The sequence below is a fragment of the Artibeus jamaicensis genome, unplaced genomic scaffold, assembly GCF_021234435.1.
Source record: "Artibeus jamaicensis isolate MK-2021 breed Jamaican fruit bat unplaced genomic scaffold, CSHL_Jam_final contig_387, whole genome shotgun sequence".
NCBI classification, from domain to species: Eukaryota; Metazoa; Chordata; class Mammalia; order Chiroptera; family Phyllostomidae; genus Artibeus; species Artibeus jamaicensis.
This window is the reverse complement of record NW_026521812.1, coordinates 12030512-12042752: the sequence shown is the minus strand read 5'-3', so window position 1 is coordinate 12042752 and position 12241 is coordinate 12030512. Positions and strand designations below refer to the sequence as shown.

At 34.5% G+C, this 12241-nt stretch overlaps 1 protein-coding gene across 1 annotated transcript in view; it reads right to left on the bottom strand.

The window, feature by feature from the left end:
- Positions 1–6201: 6201 nt before the first annotated feature.
- Positions 6202–12241, bottom strand: part of LOC119045002 (triadin-like) — a 158638-nt gene continuing 152598 nt past the window's right edge. Inside the window, exons 26-27 of the mRNA XM_053664795.1 lie at positions 11001–11039; positions 6202–8609 (exon numbers count right to left, since the gene is read on the bottom strand). Coding sequence (XP_053520770.1) covers positions 8470–8609; positions 11001–11039 — 179 coding nt within the window. The 3' untranslated portion in view covers positions 6202–8469. The remainder of the gene's footprint in view (positions 8610–11000; positions 11040–12241) is intronic.

Here is a 12241-nt window from a genome sequence, read left to right as displayed (position 1 = left end):
GCAAGTAGAGCAACGGATCTGCATCAAATCTTGTTTAAAGTTTGAGCATTCCTGCACAGAAACTATTCAGATGATTCAGAGGGCCACAGCTACGAGCAACTGGTGACTGGCAGCTTCATCATGACAACTCACTCACTCACTCATGCATCACATCTCATGCAAAGTTTTTTGGCAAAACATCAAATTGCCCAGGTGACTCAGTTCCCCCTTCAACCCAGATTTGGTGCTATGCAACTTCTGGATTTTCCCAAAACTCAAAGCACCCTAGAAAGGGAGGAGATCTCAGACTGTTATGAGATTCAGGAAAATACCATGGGGCACCTGATCGAGATTCCAAGAAAGGATTCTACAAAGTGTTTTGAACAGTGGAAGAGATGCTGGGAGAACTGTGTGAGGTCCCAAGGTATCTACTTTGCAGGGGACTGAGATGCCACTGTCCTATGTACAATATTTCTTGTATCTTGTATCTTCTTCAATAAATGTCTTTAGTTTTCACATTACATGGCCAGATCCTTTCTGGTCAGACCTCATTACATATATTGTATATAGGAAGCTATGTCTTATATACTTAATAAAATAAATTAGGGACAACTTTAGAATAAAAATGTGTTCTGTGACTTCTGGAAGAGTAGCCACATAAAGAAGAACTTAGTTCAGTGTTAATCAGTAGATAGTTGAAGCCAAAACAGACAGCAATAGGACCTGGGAGGGCCCAGGGGGCTGGCCCCCAGGAGCTCTCTAATTGGCTAAGAACCACCACTTTATGTTTTCCCCAGGAATGCCAGGTGCATGTTGCATCAGAAGTCAGTGTGATGTTAGCTGTTTTCTTCACTAAACATACCCCAGAAGGACCTGTGTACTTAGGCTCACGGCCTTCTGCAGCCTGGATTCTGGCCCACTGTCATGTTTGTATTCTGACCCAATAGGCACTTCTGAGTGGTTGGTCAAATCATTTCCCCCTGGGCACCTTCTGTCTAGTGTGCAACCATAAAAGTATTTTATTACTCAATTTATTATCCCAAGTAAAAATTGCAGTGGATACATTGAAAAACTAACACCACTTGGAAAGTTTTTCCCACAAAATTACATATCCAAACCAATTAGTTTTGATTTGTTTTATATGTTAAATTATAATCAAAGCTATTATATACTTTTCTTTAGCATTCTAATTTCTATACACTCTTGCTGATTAGGCTATTCCCACTAAGTCAGGGGTGTCCAACCTTTAGCATCTCTGGGACATACCGGGGGAAGCAGAGTTGTCTTGGGCCACACATTAATTATACAAACACTAATGAAAACTTATGAGTTAAAAAATGTCTGTTCATAATTTCCATGATATCCACCACCACAGATAAACAAAAAAATCCTCACATAATAACCCTAATTATGCGTGGCCTTTTTGATAATCTTTTAAAATTGACAAGCAGGTCCCAAGTGTCTGATCGCTAATATAGGAAATATACATATCTAAAAAAGAAAACTTAGTATATAATTTAGTAATAAAACAAAGTGATGTTTTAAGTAAATTTACAATTTTGTGTTGGGCCATGTTCATAACTACCCTGGGCCACGTGGGGTCCACGGGCTGTGGGCTGGATGCTCCTGCACTAAGTAAATATGCTTTTAACTGAAAATAAATTTATCTCTGGGGACATTTACAACTAAATTTATTCTTAAATATCTATATTCCCCTATGAAACACCTTTTAGTATATTTACTTTGATTTTTGCTTCTAGCCACACTCCCCAGAGATATAGCAAAAGATAGATTAGAAAACAAGATACCAAGTAAAGGTGCATGACAGATATATGTACACACACATGCACATACATATATATAGGATCTTAATTTTCATTAAGAAAAATAGAAAGAATGGAAGTAAAAGTAAAATAGCCATACTATCTTTCTCTAGATTTGAAAGGATAGAGGAATATTACTATCATGTAAAGTTTAACCCTATTTCTTTGATCTTTATCACACTAAAAATCTCTTATCAAACCCAGTCAAATCAGCATAAAAATATCCATTTAAAAAGACACTTATATTGTAAACCTTGATAGAACCCTTTCTAACAACCTGTAAAGGTTGATTCTGGAATGTGTGTTAGTGGAACTTGAAGTTGCATCACAAGCAGATTATTAGATTATGTAACTATCATGTTTATACTCTGCCTACTCCAAAACATTGTTTAATTGTTGTCTCCCATTTAAAAATTAAGAACAATCTATAATTTATAGCAAATAGAAAAACAAGGGTTGCTGTAAAGATTAAAATGAGGACTATATCATTTACATTATTTAAGAGGAAAGAACAGAAAGTTTAACAGGAGAAACTGAAGGAATTTTAGAAAGAGGTGAAGATTTTAAACATTACGTAAATAGAGGGCTTAAAGAACAAGTCCCTATAAAACACAGCAAATGTTTGGTAACCATTTCATGTTATTAAATCAATATTAGCATGGAAAGTAAAATTAGATAGATCATCCCATTTTTTTTCAATTCAGATGGATCACTTAACTATATATTATACAGAATTACATTGCATTTTAGTTTTGCTTTAACTAGTTTGTAGGTTTGTAACTTGGACATATCTTCTAAATTGTTCTGAGCTTTAGTTGTCCTATTTGTCAAATTACAGGATTATTTCTTCCAGTTAAAAATTCCTGTGATCACAATATTTTATATATATATATATATATATAGAGAGAGAGAGAGAGAGAGAGAGGAATTAGAGAAGTTTAGAGATTTTATATCTCTAGATATATCTTTTTTTAGAGATATTTTTTGTTGTTTGTATTTATATATCTATATTATATAGATAATATTTTATAGAGATATATAGATATATCATATAGAGAGATATATAGATATATCATATATAGAGATATTATATATATTCTCTGGTTTTTTTTTTTTCTCAGCATTTAAAGCTATTCATAACTTTTACTATTTTATAAACAAATGTTATAAGTGGAGATATAAAATAGACAAATTTCTTCAACATTAATTTTTAAAAATGTAATATAACCAATAATTTCTTTAAAAGAACCAAAGTTATTTTATTTCTGTAGTCATCAAATTGATATTTTTATATGAAACTACCCCCTCATATGCTAGCAACTAGTATCTCTTAATTCTTTTGATTATTAATTTGATTACTACTTACTCATCTCTTCACTTAAGGGAAGTATTTTACAACTTTTTTTTCTTGTGGCTTCTTCCACTATGGATTATTTAGAAGTGTGTTGTGTAATGTCCACACATTGGTACTATTCCAAATATATTTTCTTACTGATTTCTTATTCAATTATTGTGGACAGTGAATATGCTCTATATTGTTTCAGTTTTGCTAAATTGTTTGAAACTTATTTTATTAACCGTTACATAACCCATCTTCATCAATGTTTCCTGTGCACTTGGAAAACAATGTGTATTCCACTAATTTTGAATGTAGTATTTTTATATATCGGTTAAATCAAGTTACATGGTATTGATTTTCTTTTTACTTTTAAAAACTGTAACTGGCATATAATATCATATTAACTTTAGGTGTACAATATAATAATTTAATATTTTATACACTGCAAAATGATGCAATATATATATATATAAGTTTGCTATATATAACAATAAGCTGATAACAATAAGTTTTGTTAACATCTGTCACTATGTATAGTTACAAAATTTTCTTCTTGTGGTAAGAAACATTTTTATTGTTTTAAAACATTTTTATTGATTGATTTGAAGGAAAAAGAGAGAGAGAATCATCAATTTGTTGATCCACTTATGTATGAGTGGAGGAGAGAAAGAGGGGGCTGCAGAAGAAAAGAGAGAGAAGGAGAGAGAGAAAAGAGAGAGGTGTTCCTTCCATAAGCAAATAAATGTGCTAAATGATTTGAGATGACACAGTTGCTCTTTATTGTACACTGCCTTCACTTACATTGCTGAAATGCTTTTACACCTTCTAATGAATGTTCGATTCTATGGCAGTGTTTAGTGACTGAGTCACTCTGTGTTCCATCTCAGCTTTCCATCCTGAGCATCACTTCGCAGGCATCTTACAAGCTCTGACTGTTCTGATACAGTGGTTTGAAGGGTCTCTGTCACTGATTTACAGGAGCTCCATGAAAGTGACAGAGAGTGGTAGACTTTTTAAAAATTGTTTTTGTTAGTGGCGATGTTCCTATTTTTGTGTGGGACTCATGCAGATCTCATTTCCATTTGCTGCATTGGCTTATGCCACTTAGCAACACTAGGTCTTCAGTGCAGGGCAGAGTGGGATCAGTTAATAACAAAACAAGAAGGAAATTGAAAAGATCTTAACAATAACATAACCTTACAAGGTACTGTTTCTCACCAAAGACGAACTTTTGTCATTGGAACTTTTATTTTCATTTAGCGATGAAGAACTGAGGAATAGAAGAACTGAGAACAGATGAGGCAAATGACCAGAGTTATTCCTAAAATTAACAGTCTGACCTTGGGTTTGAGGGCCCTTTGTCCACCTGGCTCACCACTAGAGCACACTTGCTTTGAAGACACATCTGGCTTCACAGCTGCACTCAGAGGCATCGAGTACACTCGTGACCTAGTATTAAGTTATTTAAGAGTGCTTTGGATGTGGTGGGGGGAAATGTAATATAGCGCTGATGACCTGATGCAAGCAGTCAGTCGTTGAATGCAAGCTGAAAGTTCGACACGGGGTGTAGGCACATCAATTCCTGTGCCTACACCCCGTGTCGAATGGCCTCGCAAAGGGCACGTGGCTGGGAGCTGATCTTGGCTGTGTAAGAAACCAAGCATTTTTTTCTTTGCTATTACTGTTTTGCTAACAGCATGTGCATCTTTCTACAATTTGTATGACTTTTAACTAATACCATGCACTAATTATCATTTATTCCGAGCTTACCTTTAGAGCCTAAATGTAGTTTTGTAAGTATTTATTTTTCTAACTTATTTCATTAACCCACGTCTTTGGATGGGTTGTGATTAATTTAGAGTTGCCTTTTTTGTTGTTTTCTTTTTATCTGGGCAAATATTTTGGGCCTTTTGGTGACTTATGACATTTTTTTATGCTTAAACAATATGGGAAATAAAGCTATTTAATTTTATACACAAAGAAAAGCACCTACAGCATGTTTTATGGACTTACAGCATTAATGAGGGAAAAGGTGCCGGGCAGCAGTAGTATCAGCCTGAAAGGAGAACAGCAGTGTTGTCAGTGGGTCAGTTCCTGGAAGTCTGTGCTGAGTGTCCACGTGTTTGCGGGTTTGCAAATTACAGAGGGAAACATATGATGGAGGAAACAGCATACAAAGTTGCACAGGGTGGGTGCAAGATGAGAGGGGAAGATTGGAGTTCTTAACCCGGTTTTACCGTAGACTAGATTTGACCCTGGGCAGGTCACCTAACCTCACTGAGATTCATCATTTTATCTCCAAAGGAGGTGAACATGGCTTACTCTTAAGGTCCTTCTTAGCTCTCATGTAGAAAACTAACAAGTTTTTCCGCACAGGGTTTCACTTCTGACACTGATTATAATTCAAAAATAGATTTTGAGGAACCAGAAGACTTAGCTAAGGTTTGAAATAACACTTTGAGGATATAGTTTTATTAAAGGCCTTTGGGAGCTAACAGACCAAGGTTCTATGCTCGGTTCTGATACAGCTGGTTGGCAAATTTATGCATTTCTCTAGGGATTAGGTTCATTTTCTGTATGTGCCAGTTGGGGTAGAGGTCTTTGAATTTTCTATCAGCAGCAATATTCATTATTCTCCTTGTGTTTTTTCTTAATAAAATAACTCAAGGAAATGATCTAAGTCCTTAAATATATAGTCTCATTTTCCAAAATATTTCTATGGAAAGTTTTGACAGGGATATATCAGAATGAATGAGTATACAGGTGCTTTTCAAGGGAATTATTAAAAAAAACCTTTATGTCATTTGAATGATTTCATAAATAAAAATCCTTAGATAGTTATTTATTTTCTGTGGACCTTCATCTACTAAGAGGAGTAGAAGTGGGGGAGAATAGAGGGTTCGTCTGTGTGGCTCATATAATTTGGACAAAATAGAGAACTAACACAATTATTAAATGCTTACATATTTGTGACCAATATGACATGAATTATGAGAGAGTTATTGAAGGCAAAGGGTTTTGACCATTTATCTTTTCCATTTAAAATATAAAGCACAAACATAAAAGGAGCAGAAATACTTTATTTGGTGGAACCATAAAAACAAAAGAGTTTTGTTCATATTTTCATATGCTATCATCATTGTAACTTTAAGCAGATAAACCTTAACAAGTATTATTAATAATTAGTTAATTATTACTAATTAACCCTAACTGTTTTTCTAAATTCTAATTATAATACATTATCATATTTTAATTTTTATCAAGTAATTTTTATAATGAGAATGAAAGAAACAATAATGTGTAGAAAAGCACTCAGGGAGAAAACACCCAAAGTTATTATTTTAGGAATTAATTCTGACCTCATATTTATATTAAGATATGTTGTTAGTGTCCACAGTACACCTGTGTATCAGGTAATTGTTGTGAAATTCCTATTTTACACTTTGGGAAACAAGCATAGAATGTTTAGTAAAGTTTCCAAGGCCACATGTGCCAGGATAATATGGAGAAGAGAATTCATCTCCGATATTTCTCTGATAGAGTCCAGTGCACTCTGATATCACAGTGCACTGAGTGCTCAATAAATAGTCATTGAAAGAATGAATGAATGAATGACTTAATCATTCTGTTCTATGAAATCTAAGAAAACTGTTGTATTTTCTATTACCTTTACTCACTAAATTGGACAAGCTGGAGGAGCAGGTGAGCAATAAACTCCATCCACTGTCCTTCACAGGTTTCCATTGCTACTTGAAGGGGCTCTGCAAGATGGTACCACCCAGTCAGTGCTGAGAGTACACATTGCTAGGCCCCCATAAGGAGTGTCATTAGCCTTGGTTCATTGCAATGTTGGGTTTTGTGCTGTGAGTTAGGTCCATCACCATGTGGCTGAGACCTGTAACTTTCACAAAAGTCGCTGAAAATCCATTATTAGTAACAGCCTCGTTACTGATGCCCTAGTCAATGATATTTTAGTAAACCAGTGGTGTAAATCTTGGAATTAAAGGACTTAGTTGCAGTCCTTGAAAATAAATCAACTTGTCTCGTATTGGCTGTGGCAACCTTGACAGAAAGTAAGTATAATGCTAGGAAAAAAATAACTCAATTTATTTCCTGAGTTAATTTGACATAAGTTGAGGTGCAACTGTAAACATGAAAAGATCACAGTGGCATGACTGTCAGAGCTGATAGGAAAATGTGATGAAGAATACAAGTGTTTATATTATTGGGAGACAAAAGATGGTAAAACCACAATTGTCATTCCCACTGATGTGTTGTCAAGTAAGTTAAAGACAGGTATTCGTTTCATTGGCATTGATAACCAATTACTAAAAAATCAAGTAAGACATATCATGATGCACTTATGTTTAAAATGTAGTCCTTCAAGTTTGATGACATTTATATTTTTTCTTTCTGAGAAAGAAAATATATTTAATTCCATTGAAGGATTATATTAAAGTGACATGAAAATACTCTCGCATCTGTCACCCAAATTTAGTGACCGATCTACAATTTCACCCAAGTGATATTTTCATTAGGACATATGTAGTCTGGAAAAACCTGAACATTCTACATCTCATTTGCTTATATTTTACACAAATGATTCACCAGACCTGCCTAATCGGGTAGTGTATTTCCACTAGGAGGGTGAATGTATGAATTACAATTCAAGACAAATCTTAGAGATAAGACTCGTCAAATATTTCTATTCCTTCTTGTCATGTCTGAAGTTCAGAGACATTTTTGAGCTCTAAAAGAGCATCACTAGGAAACTACAACACTCTTTGGTGCAACTGTAACCCAGCCTTAGGCCATATTCACAACTAAAACAGAAATAGACAAATAAAATTGAACTATTAAGCATCAACTTATTGGTAAAGTGAACTTAGATACCTACATGATACAAAACAGTAGCTTCTATACAAGTTCCTGTACTCTTTAATTTAAGGCATAGTCTGTGTTTTCATTTAAAAATACTTATCTACCTAAAATCAGGAGTTTGATTTTGTAATTGTGTCAGTTACATTTAAAAGACCATTTATTAAGTAAACTTCAAATTAATTTGTGAACAGCCCTAAACTGAGTGGAAATAGAAAAAATATAAATACCCACACCAGCAACAAACACAAATAGATTCTTGAGCTCTAGACCCTTCATTATGTCTACGTATTATTCAGTCCTTTTGCCCACTTTTTTTCCTATATCAAGCAGAAGAGTAAAATATTTTCAAAGATATTCTCCCAAGTTTTAAATTTCAGTTGCTTGTCTCACTGTGGACAAATGGGAGTTCTCAGTCTCAAAGCCCTTATAATGGTCATGCATGTGTGTCTATTGTCCTTGTGGCTTCTGTCCCGGAGAGCTTGGTGGGCCAGAACTCTCTCCAGGGCGCTGTGCAGGGGTGAACGGAAACTGAAATCCATAGCCATTGTAACCATTCAGGTAGACACATTGGAAGAAACTGATGGGGCCTAAGGAAGAGAGCATGATAATTTGTTAAAACAAGCACAACAAAGGTGAAGCACAGCAAGGCAGTATAGTACAATCCATGCAGACATGGGTTCTGTAGCCAGATGGCCTTGGCAGTGACTGGCATGTTACTAAACCTCTTTGTGTCTTGGATTTCTCATGTGTAAAATTGAGACATCAACGAAACCTCAATGAAATATAGAAATTAATAAGTAAATATACATGCAGCACTTGAAATACTTCCTGGCACAGAAGCAGCCCTTGGCCTGTATTAAGGAGAAATGGGAGCACCCTCCCTAAAAGTAGTTGTTTATCCAAGACCTTCTTCCAGCTGAACCTCATCAAAGATAAGTTCTGTTCTGATACATTTATTTAATTGATGTTGAATAGGCCATTAATAAAAATATCACTATATCTGCAAATTTTAGAACTTTTATAAAAGACACATGGATATCAGGCTATGGGACTACTTCATAGTAAGATGAAAATAGAAAATATTATTTTACTATATATGTCTGCTTTTTACTAAAATCTTTAAGTTGTTTCTTTGTTCTTAATTAAACTCTTTATTTTGAGTTCATTGAAGAGTCACATACAATTAAAAGAAATAATGCAGAGGAATCCCGTGTGTACTCAGCCAGGTTCCTCCAAATGGAAACATGTTTGCAAAATTATAATGCAATATTCCAACCAAGAAATTGAGATAGATAAAATCTATCTTACTAAATTATGTTTTAATACTTACAAGAGGGGAACCCCAAGCAACAGAATTTATTTATTAAAACATTGTATATTTATTCTTATATAGTTAAACTTCAGTCACTTCAAAGCACTCCCCACTGGATGCAATACATCTATTGAGATGTTTCTTCCACTGCTCAAAGCAGTTTTTGAACTTGTCAATTTTGATGCCTTTTAGTGCTTGTGCTGTTTTACATTTTTGTTTCACCTCTTCCACATTGGCAAAACATTTCCCTTTGAAGTCTTTTTCATCCAGGGAAACAAACAGAAATGTTGCTTAGGCAAGATCTGGTGAATAGGGAGGGTAGGCAAGGGAGCCATGCCATTTTTGGTTGAAAACTGCTGAACACTCAGTGCGGTGTGGGCAGGTGCACTCGAAAATCACCCACCATGAAACAAGCAAACACGATGAAAGAGTCTTCGAAACAATGCACTGAAGCCGAATGCAACCTCTCACAACACGAGCTGGTGCACTGATACAGATGGATTCCTAGAATACTCACCTAGTGCAGGAAGCCTCTACCACAGGGGCCTGCCCTCCAGAAGATAATCCTGTTTTCTTTTGGTTTTCCATCACATTTATGAAATAAATTTTAAGTGTTTATGTGATATAGCCACAAATTATTACCAGCAGGTAAACAATTGGGAAAGTATTGCTGTATAAATCAGAAACATGCCCAGATTGACTTCATGTATTTTGCAACAATATCCAAAAGTGTTAAGATTGTTTCCCTGTATTTCTTACAACCCAGTAATTTAAATGGATACAATAAGTATTTCTAATATCTAAACAGAGCTTGGGACATAGTAGGCACTTAATATTTAGTCAATGAATCACATACTATGTAAAGTAGAAGACATTTGCTAACATAGAGGACATTTTTATAATTTCCTGCAGAAATACCTTCAAGAAGATTTGTAGAACTCAGAGAACAATGACATCATTTCCTAAGACAAATGTCTGTTCTTTACTTTAAAACATTATGTGAAACAAACACCAATTATACCTATTTTTAAAATTGATTCTTTTATTCTGTCTTTCCAGCAACAATTTTAATGCATATGTGAATTAAAAATTGGTATTCAGATGACATTGCTTTACCATCTAAAGAAAAATGTCTAATTTGGAAGTAGAGGAATAATGAGAATCTTGGATACTGAATTTTGTTAATTGCATGTGAATATTGATAGCATTACAAAATCAGTGATCCCCCAAACTGAATATTAAGAGCCTACCATATATCTAGAAAAATAAAAAAGAACTTTCAATCATTTTTTTCTTTTTGGTATAAAAAAGTTCAGCATGTCACTTAGACTGTCTTTTTTTATAAAGTGGACTGTAACACAAATTTAAGCACAGATTCAGCTGAAGTGCTCAGAATAAGAGCTGTGTAGAATGGTTTGCAGTAAATGCCACACAAGTCTTTACTTCATAATTCCTCCAAATTTGTGCTTCTTGCCTGATACAAAAAGTGATGATCTTCTCTTTGAAATATAAATGACCCATTTTTATTCTTCATGTTATCCTTCAGGTGATTGCTAAAAATCTTTTTTATTTTAATACTTCTCTTCAGAGCGTTTTCAGTTTCAATTTATATTTACCATCTTTAATATAGATTCATTTAACAGTTTTAATCTAATTGTAAACTTACTTTTTTGCTTCTTTGTAGAAGACACATCTTCAGCTTCTTCTAGTGGATACAAAAATATGAAAGAGTGTGACTTTTACATTTACAGCTATTACATAACAAATGTGTAGGGGGCTGAAAATATCTAAACAGTACAAAAAGGAACAGAAACTACTTGCCCTTCTTACAGTGTAGTTTAGATTCTTACTCAGATTATGTTGAACCTTGTACTATGGACTTTGATGGATAAGAGCCAGTGACAGAAGAGGAGCCAATGAAAGAAGAGTGTAGCATGCGACAGGCAACTGTTCAAATAGGAAACTGTTACTGATACATTGGACACTGGTGAGCGAGGGCTGCAGACCTTTTCTTTCTTAAAACAGAATTTTGATGCTCAGAGTTGTAATGCGGGAAGAGTAGAATCTGGTTATTGAATGACCACTTTAGTCAAAATAATTCTGAATTTGGGAAGCCATGCATTTTCAGTGATCACCCTAGCCATGAAAAAATAACAGCAGGCTGGAATTCTGAATCCTTTCCTTTTATCTGAAGCAAGGCTCTGTTTGCTGTTGTGATGTGTAACATGTGTTTATCTAGTGATGGATAATTGGAAGCTGTTCATTTGAACTGTTTTCTCTAGGTTAGAGGTTCTTAAATGGTCTCCTTGGGCTTGGCAGATGGGTTTCCTGTAAAATCCAAAATGTTCAAGTGTGAGTATATGCCTGTATGTGTGTGTGTTTCATCTAAAGTTAGGTTTTAGATTTTGTCAGATCATAAATGAGTTTAAGAACCTTCCTTCTCAAGGTGTGATTCATGTACCAGTAGTTTCACCATTATCTGGGAAACAAATGTAGTTCTTAGGCACCAACTCAGACTTCATTTTAACAAGACTGCGAGGTCATTCATGTATAAAATAATTTGAAAAGCAATGGTTTAGAAGTCAAAAACATATTAAAAGTTTTTGTTCTTAATAATCCATTTGCTTAAAATATCTAAAAAGTCAGTACTCAATAATTTGTCTTAAGACAAGTATAAATTATTTTTCAAAAGACCCAGGTACCCAATTCCTTGTGTTTTCTCTCAAAGGACTATTTTCTAGACTGTTAATTAATTCTGGGCACTGCCACAGAATTTACATTTTCATGGCAAGAACAACTCTTAGGCAAACTCTTTTATTGTCTACAGAAAAGTTGATAAGTAGAATAGAAAATATCTGTTATATAACAAGACAAACTAGGAAGTCAGGAAAATCTTGACTGGAGAAC